We start from the raw sequence: 24388 nt of genomic DNA on the forward strand, positions 1-24388 counted from the left end.
CCACTTCGGTCACTTCGACTTGAACAACCCTCGAAGTCTCGCAAAATGGAGGAGGATACGCCTATGCCGATGACGGCCCCCATGGCCGATGCTGAATCGGCCATTCCCACGTAAGAAAACCCCGCCCTAGCCATATGAAACTCCGCTCATTTCGTCAGGACCCTGTGTTACAACTGCGGGGCTCCATTAGCAGGAAGCACTCTATGCAATGACTGCATGAAAACCTCCGTGGACATCTCCCAGGGTATCCAACGTGAAGCCGTCTTGAACTTCTGCCGTGACTGTGAACGTTGGCTCCTTCCCCCCGCCACATGGACCGTCGCCGCCCCCGAATCGCGCGAGTTGATGGCCATTTGCCTCCGGAAACTGAAGCGTCTCAACAAAGTCCGAGTCGTTGATGCGTCGTTTATCTGGACGGAACCTCATTCTCGCCGGATCAAGCTCAAGCTCACCATTCAAGACTCCGTCGCCAACGATGTCATCCTCCAGCAAACCTTCGAAGTTGTCTATGTTGTGATGTACCAGCAATGCCCGGATTGCCAAAAGTCTTACACCCAGAACCATTGGCGGGCCAGCGTTCAGGTGCGACAGAACGTTTCGCACAAGCGTACCTTCCTCCATCTCGAACAGCTTATTCTCAAACACAACGCGCATCACGATACGACCAATATCAAGGAGGCCCGGAATGGCGTTGATTTCTTCTTTGCTCAAAGGAACCACGCCGAAGCTTTCCTCAACTTTCTCCATAGCGTCGTTCCGGTGGAGATCACGAAATCCCAGCAACTGATCTCGGAGGATATCCACACGTCAACGAAATCATACAAGTTCAGTTACTCGGCCAAGCTGGTCCCGGTGTGCAAGGACGATCTGGTTGCGTTGCCTATCAAGCTTGCGCAGCAGCTCGGCAATATCTCGCCGTTGCTTCTTTGTAACCGCATTGGCACATCCATCACCTTCCTCGACCCGAATACCCTCCAGACCGCAGACCTGAGCCCGAAGATCTATTGGCGCGCTCCGTTTACAGCGCTCGCGGATGTTAACGAGCTTGTGGAGTTTATTGTCCTTGACATTGAGCCTACCGGTTTCAGCAATGGCAAATGGGTAAGTTACTTGGGTACATGCGGTTGAAGGAAACTACTAACCCTGAACAGATCTTGGCGGAAGCCACCGTTGCCCGGGCTTCCGATTTCAGCGGCGATAAGCAATATTTCACTCGAACCCATCTTGGAAGTATCCTGCACCCTGGTGATTCCGTTATGGGCTACATGGTGACAGGGACAAACTTCAACAACCCCGAATTCGACCAGATTGAACAATCCAAGACGTATGGCGCGCGGATTCCAGATGTGGTCCTTGTGAAGAAGCACTACCCCAACCGGCAGAAGAAGAACAAGCGGAACTGGAAGCTCAAGCGTATGGCGGTGGGCGAGAGCGACTTGCTTCCCACCGAACATGAGCAGGAGCGGGTGGAGAACGATTTCGAGATGTTCTTGCGGGATGTGGAGGAGGACGCCGAGCTGCGGGCGACTCTCGCACTGTATAAGAACAAGAAGAAGGACGATGAGATGAGCATCGCGGAGACGGACATGTCCGAAGGCGAGGTGCCCAAGATCAACATGGATGAATTGTTGGACGACTTTGACGACCTTGATATTGATGATAACCAATGAGGATGGACTATCATGGATACCCTCGATAAATAACGGTGCGAACGAATAGATACATTCTGTTTTCCTCAAGGTTGACAACAGATCGTAGTATAACTCAATCTATACGTCGTAGAGCTGCACATCTGTTTTGATTGCGAAGTAGTGATCTGGTGGTGACATGACGTCATCCCCACCGACTGGCGCTTAAGTATCAGCTTATTATTTCCGCCTGAGAAAACAACCACTGCCGATCCAAACAACCCCGACAAGACCCCCAATCTCTCCAGAGGAAGCACAAATCCACCCCGCAATGGATCTATGGCAGCGCAATCTCCGCATAATCCATCAAATCAGCGAATTTGTCGACCTTGACACCCACGGGTCCGACCGAGTTTCCGATCTAATCGGTCTGATTGACGCTATGCGCGAGGGGCTCACGCAGATCGACGACCAGCTGTGCATCCCAGACGCCCAGATCAACATGCTATTTCTCACGAAACTAAAGGCCCGGCCGCAGTGGGCCGACTGGGCCACCACCATGCTGCAGGACGGTCGGCCCTGTGCCGCCGATCGACTGACATTCCGTCAGCTGGCGGACTTGGCGCTGCGACGAGAGAAGGAAACCGGCGGTGATACGGCGGGGACCGGCCATTCTCGGCGAACGGCTGGGGAAGAAGTCCCGGGCAAGGACCGGCCGCGAACGTTGACACAAGAGGATATCAATGCGTTTGTCGTGGGACAGATGCGTCGGAGTCAGTCGGTACGAGGACACGCCAAACGGCCAAGCCAGGAGGAAATCAATGACTATGTTGTTCAACAGATGCGACGGGACCAGGAGACAAAGGCGAGGGCGAGGAGCTACAGTCAGCCGGAGCCGAGAATTCGGCCTGCGCCGGCCCTGGGTCACCAGGGCCGTAGACCGAGACTACGGTGTACGTTCTGCGGAGATACTTTTCATCAAGTAGACAACTGTTGGCGGCGATGGAGGGTCGCGGTCGAAGCACCGCAGGGGCAGTTTGTGCCTAAACGTGTGGAATTCCGCTCTGAGGTTCCTGGCCAGCGGCCTACGTATCATTCTGGGTTTATGCTATACTGAGGGAAATGTGTGTTTATTGCGTATGGGTGAGTGTCTGCTTTGAGCGTGGCGTTGGGAATAGATATCGATAAGAGATTTTTATAACAATCGTGAATTTGTTGCATAACACATTATAGAACTAGCAACTACCGCACCCGTAGAGTGTAAATCACTGTCATCAAAAGTTCAGAAATGTCCACTTGGCCTGTAATACGCTATGGTCGGGAATCCTAACTTGAGATCCTCCATCTCTTGGAAGATGGGATCGTTCCGCAATGCTTCAGCGCCTAGACCTTGCTGTTCTAGTTCCATTTTGCGTAGTCTCGCCTGGATCACGACGCAGGTCTCTGCCCATGCGCAGACCGTGCCGGATAAGCCTTCCGTCAGGGAGAAGGGTCGGTCAGCTAGCCGATAAACATCGGTGGAGTCTTTGTAAGGGGGGGTCTCGCGTCCATGCAACATCATGGCGAGCGCTCGGGACAAGAACCGGTCGCTGGTGAGATCGACCGTCCTGCCTTGAATCTTGGATGTGCCCGCATGTTTCAGGTAGTTTTGTCGTCCTATTTCAATGGCTTCTGCATTATACTCGAGAGCATCATGCGCGTACAGCAACGGCCAGGCGTTACCGTTTATACCGTGACAGAGACCGCCGCCCTTTGGGAGAATGCCCTCCTCCCAGGTTCGATCGCCGGCGAGGCGAAGAGCTTCGTCCCATTCCGGCGCCCAGTAGTCGGTGATAAATGCAGTGTTACGCATAGCACAGGCTAACAGTAGGAGAATGCCAGGGCTCCCATGGCAGATTTGAACCAGAGGAGATTCTCGATGCGAAGATGAATGGCGAGGCGGGATCGTTGTGGGGAGGTGACCGTTGTTCTTAATGCAAATTTGCGAAAGCACAGTAATGGTCTCTGCAATCCAAGGCAGGTAATTGCGTGAGGAACCATCGTTGAGCTCCTCGGGTCTGCATGCGAGGAGAACGGCCAAGATGCCGCCTATAATGGTTAACGTTGGGAAGTTAAGATGGTTTGGATATACGTACTCATTCCGTGAACACTGATTTTTAGTTAGTATATAACTCACGGTAAGGATGAAGGGCAACGTACGCTCCAAGACCATAATGCGCCTCATGCCAAGGCCACATTAGAGGCAGTGCATTCTGTGTCCCATGTTTCTGGATATAGCTACGGTGACCTTTACGGCCAGCGTCGACAATCTTGTCTATTAGGAGAGGGATGGGTTCAAAGATTGGCTTTAGGGATACCGACGTTTTCTCATCAGTCTCATGCGCGCGAAGATTCAAGAGCGTCCACAGTAGACCGGCCCGGCCATAGAGAGCATCATCAGCTCCCATAAGCCGGTCATGATGGAGAACCATATTTCCAGTTTTCAGGGCAGTTTCAACCGCGTGCTGAAGAACATGGACATCGTCTGTTGCGATGGCACTTCCTGTCGCGATGGCATCGAAGATACGCGGCACTGCACCAGCTAATGGAGTTGGGGAACCGCTCGGTGAGAGTCGATCAGCCCGCACCGGCACATCAGGACCCCGAGGTAGAATGCGTTCGCCGGCCAGTTGGTGAAAGTCAAGCGAGATGGTGATGTCCTCATCGGTCAAAGCATCAGCTTGACGAGCGAGACGGAGAAAGGCCAAGGCCACGCCTGGAGAATAAGAGCGTTGACCCCGATTATTTGTCACGATTGTCCTACGTACCTGGAACGCCTACGTACACACCAGTAATGCCCCATTCAGACGGAGGAGGGACCCCATGCTGGACAAGATCAGCGCCGCGATGCACGGCGACCCTTAGATCCTTGAGAGCGGACCGAAGGTGGTCTGGATCGATGGGGATCGTCGTGAGATTGTTTTGGTAGTACTGGGGATGAGACATGGCGCGAGAAAAGCGACGACTGCGGGGTAGGGCAGGACAAACATGGACAATGGGGTTTTATGAATGTGGTCGGAGGTGTTTTTGCTTCTGTCTCGGTCATGCATCATCGTGCAGATGGTCCGGTGGGACGGAGAGAATTGAGTTACCACCGGGATGGATCGGAAGTTAATAGGATGGAGAAGTTATCCAAGATGTGGGCTGATCGGATAGACCATTGACACAAGGGCGAGGAGAGGCTTGTTGAGAGTAGTGGATGGTAGATACTTGGGAATAGGAACGATAGTGGTGGTAAGATATATACTTCGTCTAAGATGCATAAAGCAGGGATGTAGACAAGAATGACTAATTGATGCATAAGCGGAAGATTGTTGAGCCCGCCCGGCTGAGTCATCACCCCTTTCCCAAAGCAAACTCGCGGGACGAGGATTTCTTCCACTGCGTTCACTCCATTCCGGACTCGAGAATACACGTCGGTTCGATCTATACAGTAAGTTTATCCATTGGTTTACCAGCTATACTTCCAATTCATCCTGCTTCCTGTTCTTCCTACTTGTCCTTGTACTTCTGTAGTCACTTCTTCCCTCTGTTGTAGCATTTGGCCGTGTGTCAGTTGTCTCTAATGCTGTCGAGCACCATACATCGTCGCTGTCCTGAACGATCTACAAATGGAACTAATCAGGCAAACAGTCTCGTGATCGGCCTTGACCGGCCCTCTCAAGTCCTAGGGCTTCCTCAATCATGCCTGCTGTTCATGGCGATTTAGCCTCGTCGCTGGCCCCCACCGAGAATGATCTGCCGCCGGAGATCTATCCGCGCCAGGTCACTCTCCGGGACCGCGTCACTGTCGCCACGTTGATCCCCTTCGTCTCCCATGACAATGTGCCGCGGTCCCTCCAGGGCTACCTCTCGGAGCAGTTGAACAAGGAAATCGAAAAGGGGGATACCTACGCCATGATTGACCCGATCCCATTCGCGCAGTTCAGCCAGTACTGGTTCTCCGGGTTCAGCGCCATCATGATTCTGGGCGATATCAAGAGCGCCCGCGAGATGCATGGCCTCGACCGCGCGGGTGCCAATTGGGCCAAAATCTGCCTGGGGAGCTTCAACGTCCGACCCAACTACCCGGGGCGCAGTAGCCATGTTTGCAACGGCATGTTCCTGGTCACGGACGCCGCGCGAAATCGTGGTGTAGGTCGCTTGATGGGTGAGGGGTATCTGGAATGGGCTCCAAAATTGGTGAGTCTGTCAAGCGTCCGTCCCTCGGCTTGCATGAGGCTAATTCTTGCCAGGGGTATACCTACGCCGTGTTCAACCTCGTGTATGAGAGCAACGTCGCCTCATGTCGCCTCTGGGATTCTCTCGGTTTCAAGCGTATAGGCAGAGTGCCGGGTGGTGGTCGTCTCATATCCAATCCCGGCCAGTATGTCGATGCAATCATCTATGGTCGGGATCTCGGACCCGATGGCGAAGACTCCGCGACGCAGGATCGATTTGACAAGATCCGCTACTATCTTAAGCACTCCAAGTACCCCCGGGGCGCTGACCGGGCCGAGAAGAGTCGACTCCGCAGCGCCGCGACGCACTACAAGCTCATCGGCGGAGACGATGGGGAGACGGAGAAGTTGATGTTGAAGGACAAGGAGGTTGTGTCGGACCCCCAGCAGCAGTATGATATTGCGAAAGAGCTGCACGAGCAACAACATGCCGGCATCAACAAGACCACTGCCGCCATCGCGGTCAAATACCATTGGGTACGGATTAAGGAAACCGTCAGTCGGGTCATCCGAGATTGCCCCCAATGCAAGGAGACTCTCAAGGCCCCCGTCATGAATGGCGTCTTCCCCGCGGATGGCGAACCCGACAACGACGAGATGTCCAGCCGGAGCGACAAACCTAGCATGTCGCAGAATGACCCGATGGGGGCGAACTCGCTCATGGACCATACCGCCCTGGATCCGCACCATTCCCAGAATCCGTTTGCCACGCCACACCCCTCAGTGGTGCAGGGGGCGGTTGATGCGATTACCGACTACGCGGCCATGCCGCTTGACCCCCAGATGCAGGCGGAAATCCACCAACAACTCTCCCGGTTCCACCAGGGTCACGATGAAATGCCTGATCCATATGCCCACGCCGGTCATGGATTACCGAGTACGGGGTTTGATGAGGATGTACGAAACCACGCGCACGAATATCACATGATGGTTGACGATCCATCCGACCCTGATGCAGCAGCCCTCCACCAAGAGGCCCTGGGGTTGGTCCATTCACAGCCCAGCGATGTGCATCACGACCAATTGTTAGCCAAGTATCAGTATGTTGGCCAGCCGGACGATGATTTGGACTTCACATGACGACCAGTGATGGTCTTCTTTCGGGGATTTCTATTCTTTGCTTTGTTTCTACAGCAGCATGATACCGGCGTTGGAACTTTCGGGTTGATACATTTACACATGGGAGGACGGGTGTATTATAATGGGCATAATAGAACGCAAAGTGAGAGCACAAACCACTGGGATGAATTAAACCTCAATGATATTTTGTTTCTGTGAATACAACGTACGCAATATGGGGCCAACACTAGTAATTGAGTAAGTAGTGTGGTAGGGTTGCGGCACACGGACTGATTGGTCACCGCCTCAGCTCGGACGGGGAAATTTTGGCGTCGAGCTCATTCGATTATTGACCCCCTCCGTGACTGCTGTCTTCTCCCCCCATCACCCTCTCTCCTCCATCCACCCTTTTCTTTCTCTTCTCTCTTGTTTCTTTCATTTCCTCGAACCGTCCCCGTCCATCATGGCCTTCGCTGGCCAGACGCCCACCATTATTGTCCTGAAAGAGGGTCCGTCTCCCGCCCGCATTCCTCATTCTCCCCCCTCCTTCTCCGTTGTGTCTGTGGGAAGACCACTCTGGCTGACTGATTGGGGTGGAAAATAGGCACGGATGCCTCGCAGGGAAAGGGACAGATTATCTCCAACATCAATGCCTGTGTTGCGGTGCAATCCACGATCAAGAGCACGCTCGGTCCGTATGGAGGGGATCTGTTGCTGGTGGACAACAACGGCCGACAGACCATCACGAACGATGGTGCGACAGTGATGAAGGTGCGTTCCAATCGATAGCTTTTTCCATTGAGTGACGTCTAATGGTCGATTGATTTGTCTAGCTCCTCGATATCGTGCACCCCGCCGCCCGCATTCTGACCGATATTGCGCGGTCCCAAGACGCCGAGGTGGGCGATGGAACAACGTCGGTTGTCGTGCTGGCTGGTGAGATCCTCAAGGAGGTCCGCGAGTTGGTCGAGCAGGGCGTCAGTTCGCAGACGATCATCAAGGGTCTCCGGAGAGCGAGCGCCATGGCCGTGAACAAGGTGAAGGAAATCGCGGTGGATATGATCCAGACGGCGGGCAGCGAGGAGAAGAAGGTCGAGACGCTACGACGGTTGGCTGGAACAGCCATGAACAGCAAGCTGATCAAGCGGAACGCGGACTTTTTCACCAAGAGTAAGGGTTTCTTTTCGCTTTGGGGTGCCGACCTGATACTGACCCCGTCCCCTTGTAGTGGTCGTCGATGCTGTGCTGTCCCTTAACCAGGATGACCTGAACGAGAAATTGATCGGAGTGAAGAAGGTCACTGGTGGTGGTCTGCAGGATTCGCTCTTCGTCAACGGTGTGGCCTTCAAGAAAACCTTCTCCTACGCCGGTTTCGAACAGCAGCCCAAGTTCTTCAAGGACCCCAAGATTGTGTGCCTGAATGTGGAGTTGGAATTGAAGAGCGAGAAGGATAATGCGGAGGTCCGGGTTGAGCAGGTCTCCGAGTACCAGGCCATTGTCGACGCCGAATGGCAGATCATCTACAACAAGCTCGAGGCGATCTACAAGACCGGTGCTAAGGTTGTGCTGAGCAAGTTGCCCATCGGTGACTTGGCTACCCAGTACGTTTTTCTCTTCCCGTTTGGGACCGTTTGGATGCAATGGACACTAACCCCTGTAGGTACTTCGCGGACCGTGACATCTTCTGTGCGGGACGTGTGGCATCGGAGGATATGGAGCGCGTGTGCCAGGCGACCGGTGCGGCCACGCAGTCGACCTGCAGCGACATCCAGGACCGTCACCTGGGTACCTGCGGATCGTTTGAGGAGCGCCAGATCGGTGGCGAGCGGTACAACCTGTTCTCGGAGTGCCCGGCGGCCAAGACGTGTACGTTGGTGCTCCGTGGTGGCGCGGAGCAGTTCATCGCGGAGGTGGAGCGGAGTCTGCACGATGCCATCATGATTGTGAAGCGGGCGCTGCGGAACACGACCATCGTGGCGGGCGGTGGTGCCACCGAGATGGAACTGTCCAGCTACCTGCACGGATATGCGGACCGCAACGTGCCGCACAAGCAGCAAGCGGTGGTGAAGGCGTTTGCGAAGGCGCTGGAGGTGATCCCCCGGCAGCTGTGCGACAACGCCGGATTCGATGCGACTGATATCCTCAACCGACTGCGTGTGGAGCACCGCAAGGGCAATGTGTGGGCCGGAGTGGACTTTGATCACGAAGGAGTCCGCGACAACATGGAGGCGTTTGTGTGGGAGCCCAGTTTGGTGAAGGTGAACGCGATCCAGGCGGCGGTGGAAGCGGCCTGCTTGATTCTCAGCGTGGACGAGACCATCAGTACGTGCTACGTTCTTTCTATATCCGGTATCCTGTGAGGACCTTTGCTGACTGTTTCTTTAGAGAACGAAGAATCCGCCCAGCCTCAGGCGCCGACGCGTGGACTTCCCCCGGGAGCCGCGCAGCGGGCCCTTGGCGGCGGACGAGGCCGTGGTATGCCCCGCCGGGGACGGTAAGGGACGGAGAATGCGATCGAGCAGAGATGAGGTGTGATTCTTTAGATAATGTTCATATAATGTTCATTCTACTCGTATACCTTCCGCCCACCTGGTCCCTATCGAGCGCTGCCTTGGACTTAGTATACGGTAGTAAGAATGTGGCCGGATCGGACCAATCAGCGGCGTTCCGCAGTCGCCGACAGTATTCTGTCCACGGAGATCCCCGTCTGTACCGAGTATGGAAACAGAAGATCGAATCTAAAAACGACGAGACGGGAGTAGAATACAGAACCATCATCGTATCTCTTGAGCAGAACGAAGGGATCGAGACTCTTCCTGACATCCGGGAGATAATCCGTTCCGAGGCTACTCGGACTCCTCCTGCGCCGTACTGCGGACCGCGACTGCCTTCCTCCACTCCACTCTCTCCTCCAGGCTGCCTCGTTCTTCGTCTTCTCTTTCGCTCCCTCTACTCTCTGCTGCCACTCAGCTTACGCTCTCAGCTCAGTCTCACCTTCACCCCCGTCTTGTTCTGCCGCCACCCGGCATGTCCTACTATCCCCCCTATTCCGGTCCGCCCGGTTACTCCCCGCAATACAATAACTATCCGCCGCCTCAGCCCTACCAGTAAGCTGACTCTCCTTCTTTTCCCTCTCCTCTTCTCCGTCTCCCCCCCTTACTTGTCGCAATCCTCACTCATCTTCGCTGACTCCCAGGCAACCCCAAATGCATCACCATCACCCTCAGTCCTACGGCGGCGGTTATCCCGGCCAGGCCTACCGTCAACAACAGCCTTACTACGGTCAACCTTCTCCCCAGCCCTATGCCCAACCGCCTCCCGCATACCCGGTATGTGCTGTCTGAACCCCCCTCCCCCTCCATGTGATGCGGTGATCCTGATTCGGAACTTTAGCAACAACGTCCCTCCGGTTACGGCCCTCCGCCGAGTGGGGGCCATATGTACCAACAGAGTATGTCCCATCTTGTCCTGTCGCGGGTCCAGACACGCACGAATACTGACCATCGGCCCATCGCAGGCCCTCCGGCTCCCTACCAACCGCACAACTCCTACCAAGGCGGCCATGGTGGCCACGGCCCCGCGCGTCCCCCGACGGACCCCGTCGCCTTCGGCCATGGCGCTCCCCAAGGCTATAGCTTCCAGTACTCGCGTTGCACCGGCAAGAGAAAGGCGCTGTTGATCGGCATCAACTACTTCGGTCAGAAAGGTCAGCTGCGCGGGTGTATCAACGACGTCAAGAACATGTCCACCTACCTGAATCAGGCTTTCGGCTATGCGCGCGAAGACATGGTCCTCCTCACCGATGACCAACAGAACCCCATGAGCCAACCCACCAAGGCCAACATCCTGCGCGCCATGCACTGGTTGGTCAAGGACGCCCAGCCCAACGACTCTCTGTTCTTCCACTACTCCGGTGAGTCTTTTACCCGTTCGTCCTCCGCGTGACGACGGAATCTAATCCTACCGCCACTCTCGCAGGTCACGGCGGCCAGACGCCCGATCTCGACGGCGACGAGGACGACGGCTACGACGAGGTCATCTACCCGGTCGACTTCCGCGTCGCCGGCCACATCGTCGACGACGAGATGCACCGCATCATGGTCAACCCGCTGAGACCCGGCACGCGACTCACCGCCATCTTCGACTCGTGTCACTCCGGGTCCGCGCTGGACCTGCCGTACATCTACTCGACGCAGGGCATCCTCAAGGAGCCCAACCTGGCCAAGGAGGCCGGCCAGGGCCTGCTGGGCGTGGTGTCGGCGTACGCGCGCGGCGACATGGGCGGCATGATGTCGACGGCGGTGGGCTTCCTCAAGAAGGCGACCAAGGGCGACGAGGCCTACCAGCGCTCCAAGCAGACCAAGACCAGCCCGGCCGACGTGATCATGTGGTCCGGCAGCAAGGACAGCCAGACCAGCGCCGACGCCTCCATCTCCGGCCAGGCCACCGGCGCCATGTCGTGGGCCTTCATCAGCGCCCTCCGCAAGAACCCGCAGCAGAGCTACGTGCAGCTGCTGAACAGTATCCGCGACGAGCTGGCGACCCGCTACTCACAGAAACCACAGCTAAGCGCCAGTCACCCACTGGGTAAGTCCCCAGAGAGGATCGCATGATGCCCCGGAAAAAAAGAATCAACCCTCTCTAACAGGGAACTAGATGTGAACCTACTCTATGTCATGTAAATAGTAATCTTTCTTTTCGGTTTCGGATACTTCGGGATGGTCTTTGCTTCCGGATGGGTGTGTCTTGGGTTTTGTTTTACGAAAAAGGTGCTTTTGTTCTTATCTATCATTATTGGTTTTTCTCTGAAAATATTCCTATCAATTATTCTTCGAGTCGGACTGTTGGCACTTGGGGCCAGTTTACAGACTTATGATATCAGGAATCTAGCGTGTTCCTGTAGGTACTGATAGGGCAGAGAGGTATATAACATGTTCGAACTTAGGCTACATTCACTTCGCCATGGCCAACTTTGATATTGCTACTGCGTCCATGCTTAAGCTGTCAGTCGTAGTCTCGGAGTCAAATAAAGATACGAGCTCGTGATAGGATTGGGTGCTTCATCCGATAACACTCCTAAAGCTTTCTGGGCTACGTAAACGTACAAGGACTACAAGTGAGGAACAGTCTTAGGTAGGCATATAACCAGAGTCCTATCCCTAGCCCATGCCCTTATCCCCTCTCCTTCTCCTCTTGAGTAGTGTTTTGTCTTCATTGTCGAAAGGGGCCAGAGGTTTCCATATTTTTGGCTTAACAGAATTGGCCGACGTCGAATATAGTTCACATAGTTCACCTTGGTCATCGACTTCGGCCGTTCGAAGGTCTCGTGTGTAAAGTTCTCGGATTCCATCCCCATAATCGTGGTAAACGTTAAGTTGTGTACTGTCATTCTCACTCCTGGCCAATGGGATAACGGGTCTGGAATGGGGATTGCCCACCGTCTCCAGGATGGACGTTCCAGAACAGGTGGCGTTGCGGTGGGTAGGAGGAAGACTCTCGTTTTCTTGGTGCTCACGCCTAGGAGAGCACGGTTGGCCACTCTTTCCCGCTCCGGATGACGATGGAGAGCTTAGCTGAACGGGGGGAGTATCGTATCGTCTTCTCGAAGATGAGCTCGTTGTTGCTTTTGGGACCGTCGAGGCTTGGGGAAGTGATATTTCACGAATCAATTCGTCCGCGTCTGAGATTGGCACTTTTCTTGCCTCCCGGAAAGTATCACTTATTCTTTCGAGGTTGGTGAGACAGGAGCCTTGATAGTTATGGCTTCTTTGGTCCAACTGCTTTTGAAGTTCTGTTATCGATCGCTGTAGTCTAGCTTCCCTTCGGCGGACCTCGTGTTGCAAGTCTCTGCTATTTTGCGTGTGTAAGTAGCTCCGTGGCCAGGACAGCACGAGACAAGAAGCCCGGAAGTCACTCACATTAGTCTGATGCAGGAATGCCTTTCGTGAGTCTCGGATTCCAGAATCTGGCGTACCTCGGAGATCTTCATATCGAGCGTCAAGATCGAGGTGTATAAGGTAAGGCTCGCCTTGACACTATTTAGAGTCGCCATAGGAAGCTGTATGTCATCTTTGGAGTAGTGCCATCGGATCCTTGCCCTCCACTTTTCGAAAGTCGAGGCTTGACTTTTTGTTCGCAAGGGTTCAAGTCGATGTGGAATTTCCCGGATCTGTTCGTGGGCCATTCTCGCTTGCGCCTTAATCTTTTGATCTAACCCAGATGCACGGCACATCTGGGCAGCGCGCCCTTTAATCGAAGAAGCCACTGCATCAAAGACACTTGCAAAATCTCGACATGTTGACACCTCGTTTCTTATAGTCAAAAGCTCTCTTTCAGCATATCGAACGTCCCGATAGAACCTGCGCAGGTTTCTGCCGCACGCCTCCAGCTCGCTGAATAGGGTCACCCCAGCAGAAACAGCACCAAGGATTTCCATACTGGGCTTCATTCACCATGGTCGTTAGTGTATAAAATCAGTCTACGCGAGATCAGTGGGGGGTTTGTACCAATTCATACCGCTTAAGGACTCGGGAGAGGACGATGCAGGCTGTATAAGTCAGAACTACTCCCAGAAACTAATAAGATAGGGGAAGGAGAATTAAATCAGAATCGGTCTTTGGAGCCGCAATCTATCAGACAACAACAAAGGGAGGGGCGATGCGGGGTTGATGCATTTTGACAGCCTTGTATTCGACGAACGCCATGCGAGGCTGAGGGACACTTATCTGTTTCTCTTCGTGGCGAGATAGCGCGAAGGGCAGTACTATGAGTGAAGGGCCAGCTGGTCACAAAATCGGCGAGAGTGCGATCACTTGAAGCAAACCATCTTATCAGGGAAACGCTGCCCTGACTCCCAATCCTGTTTAGGATGAAGTGATGGTGTTCCAACACACTAGTGGTTAGATGCCGGTACGGCGCACCCGATTGTCTACGTGAAATCCTCTGATTGATTGTGACTTTATTGAGCATTCAATATGTCCAGACGACTGTAAATAGCTCTGGCGGCGTGAGTATACCCCATCCGTGGTCCTCTCGCGATAACTTGACCATGTAGAACAAGTTTCCCGGCATGCTTGCCTGGCCAAAAGTGTCGGATATGAAGGATAATGGCATGACTCCTTGGCGATTGCGTTGGCATTGAGCCTCGTGAGATTAAACGGGTTCGGGGCCTGTCTGCGGGTCATTGAGGTATTCAATGACTTGAAACTATCCGGGTAATCGAGATCGAGGAAACTACCATACATAGAGTCCGTCTGAATGGTCATAGGCTTGACGTAGAGGTTCGATGTGCTACCGAGTGGGAATGTTTTTTCGGCATTGGAGTTGAGGTACGCGAAGGGTGTCCGCCCTTCTGATCCGTTGGTTGTCACGTTGAAATACTGCATTATGAGCATATGGTGTCTCCAGGCAGCGTTATAAGCACGCTCGTACAGCGCCGGATTGTCTTGAAATCTGGTTGTGTCTATCTCGTAGAGTGTCTAAAGCCACCAAGTTTCTAGTACATCCCTGTTTATGTTATCAGGATAGCATTTGAGATGCGTTGATATATGAAAAATATTATCCCTTCAACCAAGCCACTCTGTCCAGCTGGGCTTGACTGTTCCCCTAGGATCATACTGCCAGGCATACCAGAGAGAGGTAAGTATTAGAGTGGAGAAAAGTAGCACAATATTTCCCCAAGCTTGTAGTTCGGGTTGAGGGATATAGATATCAGATTGCATAGGAGGAAGGAAAAACAATTGTCTTCGCAGCACCGGGAACCTAGACAATCCGAACGTACACATAAACCCGCCTACTCCCACTGATAGGATGAAGAATATCAGTTTAAACAACCAGAAGACAGTTACGAGATATGCGTCTGTCGTTCCTGTTATGAATGGAAGGACAAAGAACGACCCTAAGACCAAAAAGCAAGATCCCCAGGATATAATTGTCATCACCAAGGCGGTATAGACTATAGGTCGAACCAAGACAGGGTGACTTGGTAGCATTATCGCTAGCTTCTCGTGCAACATGCTTTTCACGGCAGCCAAATCTGGCGGGAGGATCATGAGCAACACTGGATATCCTGGAGAGGGCAAAAGACCAGTGCCGGAGAGCTCCATACGCGTATGTAACCACATTTTGGGTACAGTGTAGGCACCCAAAACACTGAATGAAAACGCCATGAGACTGAGCGCTTGAAAAGGTCTTGAGGTTTCTTTCTCCACCGTACACAAGGTCTCTCCCCAGCACGGCATTGCCCAGACCAAAAAAGCTATATGTGCACTTATTGCAAGGTAGCCCAACCATTGTTCCACAAGGGATAGTAAACGCTGTATCTCCTCGGATATAACTGGTTGTAGCTCAGCTGTCGGGAGGTCCTCAACGAAGGGAGCGAGTAAACTGAGAACCTCGATGATGACGAACGAGGTGAGATAACAGTACCCCCATGATTTTGTCCACGGAATGCCTTGCATAGCGGTAAGCTTGAGAGCTTGTGAGAGGGATCCTATGAAAAATCCCAGCCAACGAACGATGGTTAGCTTCTCAAGTCCCCGTACCGTTTCGGAGAGCTCGTCCTCTGCATTGTCCGTTGCTGAGAAGCGAATGGAAAGTGTCATCTGGGCGGCGAGGCATGACGATCTTCCGCTGACCCAGTAAATCGCAAAACGAAATAGAATTGCAAGACCATCAGCGGCACAGACGAACGGCGATCCACGGAGGTATGTTCTGAGTCTTGGGTGGAAACTACAGACTCTGCCAGAAGGCTGAAGCATGGTTACCAGGGCAAGTGGCACAAGTGCCCAAAAGGCACTCTGCCAGGAGACTTGGGATGATGGACCCACCATTATTTTACGCCGGAGAAAGATCTCAGGAGTATTTTATTCTCGTGGTGAAATAACTGACCTTGTGGTCTTGGAAAAAAAGGGAAGAAAAGACGGGGTTCTCAGGTAATTATGTATAGCCTACCTGCAGTGTTGCTCAGCCACTTTCTGTGCCTCCCCAAAAAGCCTACACCACATGTTTTCGTTCCGCGTATCCCCACAAGCTCGAATTATCGTCGAGGTAGTTTTATTCATGTGGCCAAGAAGACGGCTGAGAGAAGGGTGCACCCGAGCAGAGCCTTGTCGATGTTCCACAGGACTATGAACATTGACATGAATTGACTCGGGCATAGTATTCTTTTGATGACTTGGTACAATTACCCGATATGGTCTCTGTGGTCACGTGTCAATATCCATTAAAGCTTCAGGCGGCACGCGGTCACGGCTCGACACCTGCTCAAGTGGATGAAGGCGACCGACAAGCAGATCATTCTGAAGTACAACGCTTGACACAGTTTGAGATTCGATTTTCCAACAAAGGATGGAGTCGAATGCTCACCAGCTGCGTACCATTTACCAACCTACACTACTAGTACTATAGTGTTAGTACTTTACGTCTAACCACGACGCACAATCGATTCCATCTTTTCAATCGACGTCCACTCAGGACGAATACATTCAAATGGCCTCCGTAATAAAGACGCGCCCCCGCAACGGACCATCCTGGGTGCACGAGACGCCATACCTACCGCCAGGCTGGGAAGAGTGCAGTCCACAGGGCGCGTCGTCGCTCCGACACATCGCAATGCGGCGGGTACTCTCAGACCAGCGCGTGTTGACGGCATCTCTGTTCGAGACGGTTCCGTGGCGGATAGCGAGTTATCTCTGGGATTGTCTGGGACAGAGGTAGGCTCCCTGCCATCCTCCACACCCCTACGCTCAGCCCTAACGGACGCAGCGGGAAGCGCACGCTGTACATGTGGAAGGTCTTCGCAACCGTATATCCGGATGAATTCCCCGCGTGCGAGAAACGTTGGACGATGACGATCGAGGGCCCCCTCCTGTCCATGCCGCAGTATCTGTCCATGGTGCGCAGCGACGCGCTCCGCTGGTGGACGGTATTGACGCTGGCGGCGTCGTTCGCGCGCGTGCCCGACATGGTTGGTGTCGCGGAGGTCCGCAACCTGGTCGCGTTGGAAGTGGCGACGCCGACGACGCCGCCCAAGGCACCAGTGCCGGCGTCAGTCGCAATGCCTGAAGAGGCGGAGATGGACACGCCGATGACGGCGGTCAGCGATCGGATTGTGCGGGCGTGGGCGGAGCTGGCGCAGACGGAGGGGGCGTTCGCGCATCTCCGGGTGATGCGGTTCACGAACCAAACGGAGATTACCAGCGCGGCGCTGCGCTATTTGAAGGATTTCCCGGCACTGCGGACGGTCATTGTATGTGGATGTCCGGGGGTGTCGCGAAGGGCAGAGACGGTGGACGGGTGGGCTCTTGCAGAGATGGCTAAGCCGCAGGCGGCGCTGTATTCCTGCTATGAGAAGACAGTGAGTTCATCGGAGGTACAGGATAGACCGGTGTTGGAGTTCCAGGTGGGCCAGAAACGCAAGACGAATGCCATTGAGAGCCTAGTCTTCCAACGGGTGGCGGGGGAGGGAGCAGAACCGGCACGGAAGAAGCTGAAGGACGGGTCGGAGGGTCGGAGAGGGAGAGGGAGAAGGGAGAAGAAGAAGGGGGTGATGAGGAACCGAGCGAGACAGGATCTGGGGGGATTGCTGGGGGAGTTTCTGGGGTGATCTACTGATCCTGAGTATAGACTGCCGTGGGATACTGCAGACTATGGCGATGACGCGGGAATGACAACCCCCCCGCTGATTGGCCACACCGCCGCTTTCCCCCGCAGCCAACAACAACCGCCATCATCCATACTTCCTCTCTCTCTCTCACTTCTCCTCCTCCTCGTCGTCTCTCTCTCTTCCACTCGACAATCCTCCATCATATCCCTCTGCGTCATTGCTCTCCATCTCTCTATCCCCCTCCCTCTCTTCCGCCCCCCGCCGGCCTCTCCGACCATGGACCGTCCCCACGTTGAAACGGTTGCAGACAACTCCAACGGATCGAACGTTGCATCCCCTCGATCCAGCACCGATTCTCGCTCTCCCTCCATGCGCAGTCAGTCTCTACGACTCTCCTCCAACCATCAGCACCGTCAGAGCTTCAGCGAGACCCTCCGCGCCGCCCCGGGCTCCCCCCGCGCCCGCCGACAACCCTCGCTCACCCAAGCTGCCATCCAGAGTCTGATTGATAACCCTCCAGCTCCGAATCATGTGAATCCCGCCTTCGTCGGGAGGGACTGGCGGGAGATTTCGATAGGGGAGCTGGTCAGTCCGGATGACTTGAAATTCGTGGAGATCGACACGGGCATTGAGGAGGCGACCAATGTGAGAAATGATTGCACACCGTCCTCTCTCTCAGAGGCATTGTAGTTGGGGCACTAATCATATGTGACTTGAGTAGATCCTGATCGATTCGGGCGCCCCGGTGTTACTGATTCGGGAAACTCCACAACACACCTCGGCCGTCGGCACCTTCGACTACTCCGATTTGAATGCCTATCTCCTGCTTGCGGCGGGCTTGACCCAGCCCGATGAACAGACTCGCGCATCGTACGAGGAACTCGCCCGGAAGGCCCGCGAGAACATCACGATCCCGCTGAAGGATGTGAAAGACCTGGGGAGGAAGGAGCCGATGACGACGCTCCCCGCGACGGCCAGTGTCATGGCGGCAGTCGAGACCTTCGGAGGCGGGGTGCATCGGGTGGTGGTGGTGGGTGAGCAGAACGGCCACGAAGCCGTCGTCGGCATCTTCAGCCAGCTGCGTCTGGTCAAGTTCCTGTGGGAGAACGGCCGCAGCTTCCCCGTGATCGACCAGCTGTATCCGCAGGCCCTGCGCGATCTGCGAATCGGGTCGCGCGAAGTGATCTCCATCAAGTAAGGGTGACGATGCGTGCATGCAGAGCTGCGGGCTAATGACGTGCAGCGGAGACAAGCCGCTCTGCGAGGCGCTACAGATCATGAACAACGAGGGTATATCCTCGATTGCCGTCGTGGACAACCATTTCAACGTCGTCGGCAATATTTCTACAACCGACGTGAAGGTAGGACCGCCGCGACTGGATTCCCGGGGTGTAAAACTGACCGATTGACTAGCTTCTCACCCGCTCCTCCTCGCTTCCGCTTCTTCGCAACACCTGCACGCACTTCATTTCCGTTATCCTGTCCACGCGCGGGTTAGTCGACGGCAAGGACTCGTTTCCTGTATTCCATGTGAACCCGGGCTCGACCCTGGCACATACCGTGGCCAAGGTCGTGGCTACCAAATCGCACCGGTAGGCCATGTCGTGCTATAGATCCACGAGCTTGCTGACAAGACTTCTAGACTCTGGGTGACCGATCCTCTCTCTCCCTCCTCATCAGGGCCCCCGACCCCCTCGCATTCCAGCGTGCACATTCCACTAGCTACAAACAGTAGTACATCAACAAGCAGCAGCTCGCAGTCGCAGTCGCAGTCACAACCGCAGCCGCAGCCGCAGCCGCAGCCGCAGCCGCAGCCGCAGACGCAGACACAGGCACAGGCACAGCCCCCTCCGTCCCCGTCATCGGCCAGCTTCTCCGCATCCCATCTGCCGCAACCCTACCTCCCGATCCCGGGGCCATCCTCGGCGGTGGCGCCGTCGATCCCGGCATCTGCCCTGCCGGGGGCGCGTCTGTCGGGTCGGCTGGTCGGGGTAGTCAGTCTGACGGATATCTTGAATCTGCACGCGCGGGCCAGCGGGCTGAGCCCGGCGGACCCAGCCGAGAGCCGCAGCCGACGACGCAGAAGCAGCAGCTCCAGCGTGAGTGTTCGACGGAGCGGAGAGATTGGCCGGGAGTTATTCGGCAGATAGATTTTGGTCGTTTTCCTTTGGTCTGTTTCTCATTCGTCTAGATAGCGCCGTTGTCCCATGGAGTTCCTTTAGTTCCAATGCACCGTACATGATTTTTGTCAGGCCTGAGTAAGTCGGATTGCGCCGCCTGATCACATACATTTTGACTTTTCTGTCGTCAGCAGCCGATGGACCGGAAACATTGCAGCCATGGATGCTCATCAGGTGATGGGCCAGTAGGAGGAATAGTTCCGTTGGGGTCTGGGGAAGTGGCAAGATGGGAACCGTGGGATGGGCGGACGGGATTTGCTCGCAGCTTCCCTCTGGGAATGTATGGAGGATCTGAGGATACTCTATGGACCAGTACCTAGGTCGAGGTAGATACATGTGCATATGCATGGAGAACATGTATCCATCGATGGTACTATGGATATACGTATGTCTGGAGCTAAATGGATATACATGTGGAGTATACCAGGGTAGTTAATTCCAAATCCCAAACCTACCAAGTAAATAGGTTGAACCAATGCCAACTATCTACGCAAACGTTACTTACCCCTATCACGATTCATGGCCGGCCAGACCAGTCCAATCCACACCTCTAGTGCCGATGATGGAGCAGGAAGAGGAAGAAGAGGAGGAGGAGGTGGTGGTGGGGGGGGGACTGCCGAAACCAGCATAGCCATGAATAGTGTACCAGCCAGCGATCGACTCTGCCGTAGCACAGACTACGCAGGAGGTACGTATTAGCAGCTAGTGACATCCGTGGTGGAGCGAGCGTACTGGGAAGTTCACCAGCGGACAGACCAGGTACCTCAGCGAAGCCAACAGTGGATGCAGGAGGGGTGGTGGTGGTATTAGGGCAAAGCTAGCTTTCTCGCCCGCGATGAATGACGGTGATTTGCGTAGCCGGCCACGGACGACGGTTGGTACGATTGATCGGCGAGATGACGGGCGATGATGATCTGGGGTAAGACTGGAGAGGGTTTGAGTTTCTGCAGATGGTGTGCTTCGGACATCGAAGAGTTTATATCTCCGCTGGGCGAGTTGGTTGAGTTTGGTCTCTCTTTGGCGTTTCCTGTCGCTGGCGTATGCGATGCGAATCGCACAGCCGAGAATGCGCCCCCGAGGCCCACTGGGTTCCACACAAGCTTCGGCGGCATGCAACTTGCTGGTCTGTGCGAATGATCGGCGGTGGGGAATTGACGTGGGTGGTGGTGGGTTACATCTTGTCTTGCTCGTCGAGTACAGGATATTCCTCATATTGCATATTACACAGTAATCTAGGTAAAGCTTCGAGTTCCGTTTGCGGAAACCATCATCCACCCACCCCTCCTTTCCCCCCTCATATCATACAAAGCCAGAACGCCCAACGATCCCTGGGTATTGATTGCCCTTGACCGACCCATCGCAACTCCCGTTGCGGATTAAATCACATACACGTACCGAAGTAACAAGAAAAAATGCCAAAGAAGTGAATCACGTAGAATAGGAAGGGGAAAAGAAAAAAGACTGTAGGCGGCTATGCGCTGACGGGGAAATCATCCAACGCCACCAGTTCTTCGATCTTGAAATCGCCATCCGCCAGGCTATTATTGTGGTTCAGGCTAATGGCGTACTGGTTGAAGTTGTTGAAATCCTCATCCGACAGCGCATGCGAGAAGGACAGTCCGTCGCCGTCCTTGTCCAGGCTTTCCCAGTTAAGGAAATCTGCCTGCTTTGCGCCCGACGTAGGCGACGTGGGCGTGCTAGGCGTGGGGCAGAGGTCGGGCGTGGGCAAGGGCTCCGTGGGCACCATGTCGACGTGAGGAGAGGTGGTCGACGACAGGCCGCTCCGGCCCAGCGCTTGCCCCGGCTCAGAGCGGTTCCGCGAGTGCTGGGATGCGGTGCGCGCCCCACTGGCGGATGCCACAGCATGCACAGGGATCACAGGCGCCGAGCCCATGCGGTCCCTGAACTGGCGGGGGGGAGGCGCCGGCATGGGGGTGGTGCTGGTGAGGTCGCCGCCCATGGGCATCTGGAAGCCGGCCCAGGAGCCCCGAGCGGCGGCGTGCTGCGGACCGATCGCCTGCGAGGCCCATGTCGAGGAGGGGTGGTGGTGCTGCTGGTGGTGGTTGCCCTGGCCCGGGGCGAGGTAGGATGGAAGACCCGACGAGCCGGGAACCACGTTGGGATACGACGGCGCCTGGGAGCTCGCATCGAAAGTGGGGGACATGGTATACTGCTGGGGAGCCCCCATACCCATGGGACTGGCCATCGGGCTGCTATGCATGCCATCCACCACGGAGGGGCGCAGGCCGGTCAGGTCCAGGCTCATCTTGCGGATGCCGCCGTCCACCGAGGCCCGCGGCGTCATGCTCGAGGCCCGCCGTTGCTGCAGGGCCCCGGGACGAAAGGGCAGGGAGGAGATGAGCCCGTGGGGGAAGTCATTCTGCATCGAGATGTTCTGCATGTGGATCATGCGGTTGAGCTTTTCCTTATAGCGATCGTCGACTTCTTCGTACATCGCCTCCTTCTCGACGATCTCCCGGTTGATCAGGAGCGCCTTGCCCGTGCGCTGCTTATGCAGCAAGGATGCTCGGTTGGCGGATTCTAGCCGGGCATCCAGGCTGCGGTCCTTGCGTCTGGAGGCCGCAATGAACGCTCTGCGCGGGTATTAGCCAAAGGAGTCTCCCCTCGAGTCGGACAGCAGATGAAACACACCGTTCCTGGTTCTCCTCCCGAGTACGGGGATTGGGCGAGACATCCAGGTCGACTGACGCGGAAGCCATCTGGGAGGGGGTATTATATAGACAGTATAGACACGGTAAAGTAGATGGGATGATAAGGATGGATGATCAGCAAGGGTAAACGGCGAAGCCCATTCCACTTCACCCAAGAGACATGAGAATGTTCCGCGGAGGCGAGCCAGGATGGCCAGAGGAGGAACAGAAGGCAAATATGTAGGAATTCAGGCCGCTGAAAGATCGGATGAGAGGGGCAATCCACTCGACCTATCGTATCCAACGCTGAACTCTGCAGTGGGAGAGAGCTGTCAGGCAAGGCACTACAGAGGTTGAAGTGAGGGTCTAGACGAACGACCCATGGCGAAGTTGGGGTCTTCGATACAAGGGCCGATGAAAGTCTCGATGGGGGAGGTCCCATGGAACCCATCCGTCCAGAGTCCTCTCACTGCTGGACCGGACCCAGCGTCTAGCGCTGCCATGGATCAAGATTACCAGCCAGAGTGCGAGAGCCTTTAGGTTCTTTCGATACGAGACCGCTCACAGTTCGGCTTGAAGAACGGCATCAATTGGATGCCGGAACTATTTTCCAGGCTTCCTTTCCAGATTGATAGCAGAATCTTGCCCCGGAGACGGCGAAGGGGGGGAGCATGAACGGGTAGGGCTGCAGGTTCGTCAAGCACGCCTAGACTCGCGTATCTGGGGAACTTGTCCGAATTTTAGATTGACAGGGTCCGATGGGAAGAGGGGCTCTCCCTCGTCTTCTCCTCTTTCGACCGTGTTAACTTGAACAGGACAGCCATCCCTCCTGGGAGCAACATGACTAGTACTAGTGGGTGCGATGCTCGAGACTAGCGAGAAAACGCCGGTGGGTCGAGATAGACCCAGAGGGGAAGGTCATAGTTGATCAATGCACGAGCCAAGTCAACCAGAGAGGAGAAGAAAAGAGAGAGAGAGAGAGAGAGAGAGAGAGGAAGAAGGTGTAGTAGCCCACAGTCTGCCCCGACAGGGAAAGCCGTTAGCCTCAGGCCAGCGTCAGTCTGGTTAAGGTTTAGCTCGGGGGCTACAGCGGCCTCCCATTGGCGGGCAGATCGCCGATCGGGTGATGCGCTTTCCCTGGGTCGGACGGCTTATCTCATCCAGCCTATGATGTTGCCCTCGATAGTTACATGTGGATTCTCGCAGATTTTTCGTCAATCTACATCGTGCCTGATGCTGTATCTCCGTCGGTCACAGCCGTGATCGTCTGCCGACATGTTCCCCAGGACAGAACTACTACCTGCCCTAGTATGCCGACTACTAGTATCCCCAGGCTGATTGCAGAACCCTGGATCTCCCTACCAACCACCAGGATGGGTTCCTACACGGACGATCCTCTGTATCGATATGGCCGGCCCGTTGTCGCCACAGGCCCCTCTTTACCCACCCTATAACAGGCAATTGCTCGCTGAGTGGGCAGTTCCTCGCTTAGCGCCGGTCTGGGTGGCCTCTGCGGTCACTCTGGAGAGATCTCCAGATCTGCACGACGACGCTCAACTGTCAGGCTGAATCATGTCTATCTACTGAGGGGACCCGAATTACCCCTTTGGGATAACCTTGCGGCCGACGCCACTCCGTCCTGAAGAAGACGACGGGAAACCATCCCTCGGGGAAACCAGTTTCCTTTTCGTATCTACTTCCCAAGTGGGTATGTTTCCTCCGGCGGTTCCTGTCCCTTTCGTGCGAAGGCTTCCCATATGGCATGAGGTACACACCGGCACCTCCGACGTTCTCTGATCCTGATTGACTTCCCAGAACCTCGGTTGTTCTGCGACGAAAAAATCAGGGCAACTCAATGGTTTATTGCTTTCCGGATATACACATGGGCAGAGACTGGACGACCCCCCTCTTTCGTCCTATTAGCACTAATCCAGCTGGTGGTGCATTTACGGGGTATAGATCATGAACCCACTCGTCGCCTTTCTAGATTAATTCGCCCTGTTTA

The 24388-nt window shown here is 54.9% G+C and overlaps 12 protein-coding genes across 12 annotated transcripts; 7 read left to right on the plus strand and 5 right to left on the minus strand.

Annotated features, from left to right (window-relative positions):
- The first annotated feature begins 7 nt into the window (after positions 1 to 7).
- Positions 8 to 1769, plus strand: BDV59DRAFT_170781 (ribosome-binding protein NMD3). The gene is made up of 3 exons (XM_073688472.1): positions 8 to 110; positions 159 to 1101; positions 1152 to 1769. Exons 1-3 carry the CDS (start codon positions 46 to 48, stop codon positions 1668 to 1670), a joined length of 1527 nt encoding a protein of 508 aa, XP_073551254.1. The 5' UTR covers positions 8 to 45; the 3' UTR covers positions 1671 to 1769.
- A 106-nt stretch (positions 1770 to 1875) lies between these two features.
- BDV59DRAFT_170783 (uncharacterized protein) lies at positions 1876 to 2855 on the plus strand. The gene has a single exon (XM_073688473.1). The coding sequence runs from the start codon at positions 1960 to 1962 to the stop codon at positions 2743 to 2745; it is 786 nt and encodes a 261-aa protein (XP_073551255.1). The 5' UTR covers positions 1876 to 1959; the 3' UTR covers positions 2746 to 2855.
- Positions 2856 to 2862: 7 nt separating this feature from the next.
- BDV59DRAFT_170784 (lanthionine synthetase C family protein) lies at positions 2863 to 4860 on the minus strand. Its single transcript, XM_073688474.1, has 4 exons — positions 4436 to 4860; positions 3828 to 4383; positions 3764 to 3777; positions 2863 to 3716 (listed from the first exon to the last, which is right to left on the minus strand). The coding sequence occupies exons 1-4, from the start codon at positions 4611 to 4613 to the stop codon at positions 2911 to 2913; spliced, it is 1554 nt and encodes a 517-aa protein (XP_073551256.1). The 5' UTR covers positions 4614 to 4860; the 3' UTR covers positions 2863 to 2910.
- A 240-nt stretch (positions 4861 to 5100) lies between these two features.
- Positions 5101 to 7141, plus strand: BDV59DRAFT_107614 (putative histone acetyltransferase Spt10). Its single transcript, XM_073686551.1, has 2 exons — positions 5101 to 5849; positions 5903 to 7141. The coding sequence occupies exons 1-2, from the start codon at positions 5352 to 5354 to the stop codon at positions 6965 to 6967; spliced, it is 1563 nt and encodes a 520-aa protein (XP_073551257.1). The 5' UTR covers positions 5101 to 5351; the 3' UTR covers positions 6968 to 7141.
- A 268-nt stretch (positions 7142 to 7409) lies between these two features.
- On the plus strand, positions 7410 to 9444 carry BDV59DRAFT_191118 (chaperonin-containing T-complex subunit CCT7; the record flags this gene model as incomplete). The annotated part of the gene is made up of 6 exons (XM_073691849.1): positions 7410 to 7455; positions 7551 to 7717; positions 7780 to 8116; positions 8175 to 8547; positions 8607 to 9268; positions 9332 to 9444. The coding sequence occupies 6 exons, from the start codon at positions 7410 to 7412 to the stop codon at positions 9442 to 9444; spliced, it is 1698 nt and encodes a 565-aa protein (XP_073551258.1).
- A 611-nt stretch (positions 9445 to 10055) lies between these two features.
- Positions 10056 to 11891, plus strand: BDV59DRAFT_170794 (caspase family protein). The gene is made up of 5 exons (XM_073688475.1): positions 10056 to 10275; positions 10340 to 10397; positions 10464 to 10859; positions 10925 to 11533; positions 11603 to 11891. Exons 1-5 carry the CDS (start codon positions 10153 to 10155, stop codon positions 11626 to 11628), a joined length of 1212 nt encoding a protein of 403 aa, XP_073551259.1. The 5' UTR covers positions 10056 to 10152; the 3' UTR covers positions 11629 to 11891.
- A 1942-nt stretch (positions 11892 to 13833) lies between these two features.
- BDV59DRAFT_170797 (uncharacterized protein) lies at positions 13834 to 14153 on the minus strand. Its single transcript, XM_073688476.1, has 2 exons — positions 14007 to 14153; positions 13834 to 13952 (listed from the first exon to the last, which is right to left on the minus strand). Exons 1-2 carry the CDS (start codon positions 14128 to 14130, stop codon positions 13846 to 13848), a joined length of 231 nt encoding a protein of 76 aa, XP_073551260.1. The 5' UTR covers positions 14131 to 14153; the 3' UTR covers positions 13834 to 13845.
- A 92-nt stretch (positions 14154 to 14245) lies between these two features.
- Positions 14246 to 15944, minus strand: BDV59DRAFT_170798 (uncharacterized protein). The gene has a single exon (XM_073688477.1). The coding sequence runs from the start codon at positions 15775 to 15777 to the stop codon at positions 14512 to 14514; it is 1266 nt and encodes a 421-aa protein (XP_073551261.1). The 5' UTR covers positions 15778 to 15944; the 3' UTR covers positions 14246 to 14511.
- A 78-nt stretch (positions 15945 to 16022) lies between these two features.
- BDV59DRAFT_170801 (uncharacterized protein) lies at positions 16023 to 17572 on the plus strand. The gene is made up of 2 exons (XM_073688478.1): positions 16023 to 16659; positions 16712 to 17572. The coding sequence occupies exons 1-2, from the start codon at positions 16436 to 16438 to the stop codon at positions 17550 to 17552; spliced, it is 1065 nt and encodes a 354-aa protein (XP_073551262.1). The 5' UTR covers positions 16023 to 16435; the 3' UTR covers positions 17553 to 17572.
- A 256-nt stretch (positions 17573 to 17828) lies between these two features.
- On the plus strand, positions 17829 to 19702 carry BDV59DRAFT_191120 (uncharacterized protein; the record flags this gene model as incomplete). Its single annotated transcript, XM_073691850.1, has 5 exons — positions 17829 to 18197; positions 18274 to 18746; positions 18796 to 18913; positions 18966 to 19144; positions 19195 to 19702. 5 exons carry the CDS (start codon positions 17829 to 17831, stop codon positions 19700 to 19702), a joined length of 1647 nt encoding a protein of 548 aa, XP_073551263.1.
- Positions 19703 to 20332: 630 nt separating this feature from the next.
- On the minus strand, positions 20333 to 21074 carry BDV59DRAFT_107757 (uncharacterized protein). Its single transcript, XM_073686554.1, has one exon. The coding sequence runs from the start codon at positions 20942 to 20944 to the stop codon at positions 20435 to 20437; it is 510 nt and encodes a 169-aa protein (XP_073551264.1). The 5' UTR covers positions 20945 to 21074; the 3' UTR covers positions 20333 to 20434.
- Positions 21074 to 22589, minus strand: BDV59DRAFT_107727 (uncharacterized protein). The gene is made up of 2 exons (XM_073686553.1): positions 22385 to 22589; positions 21074 to 22326 (listed from the first exon to the last, which is right to left on the minus strand). The coding sequence occupies exons 1-2, from the start codon at positions 22450 to 22452 to the stop codon at positions 21204 to 21206; spliced, it is 1191 nt and encodes a 396-aa protein (XP_073551265.1). The 5' UTR covers positions 22453 to 22589; the 3' UTR covers positions 21074 to 21203.
- Between the last annotated feature and the right edge of the window lie 1799 nt (positions 22590 to 24388).

The sequence above is a fragment of the Aspergillus ambiguus genome (assembly GCF_047715705.1).
Source record: "Aspergillus ambiguus strain CBS 117.58 unplaced genomic scaffold BDV59scaffold_4, whole genome shotgun sequence".
Lineage (NCBI taxonomy): Eukaryota > Fungi > Ascomycota > Eurotiomycetes > Eurotiales > Aspergillaceae > Aspergillus > Aspergillus ambiguus.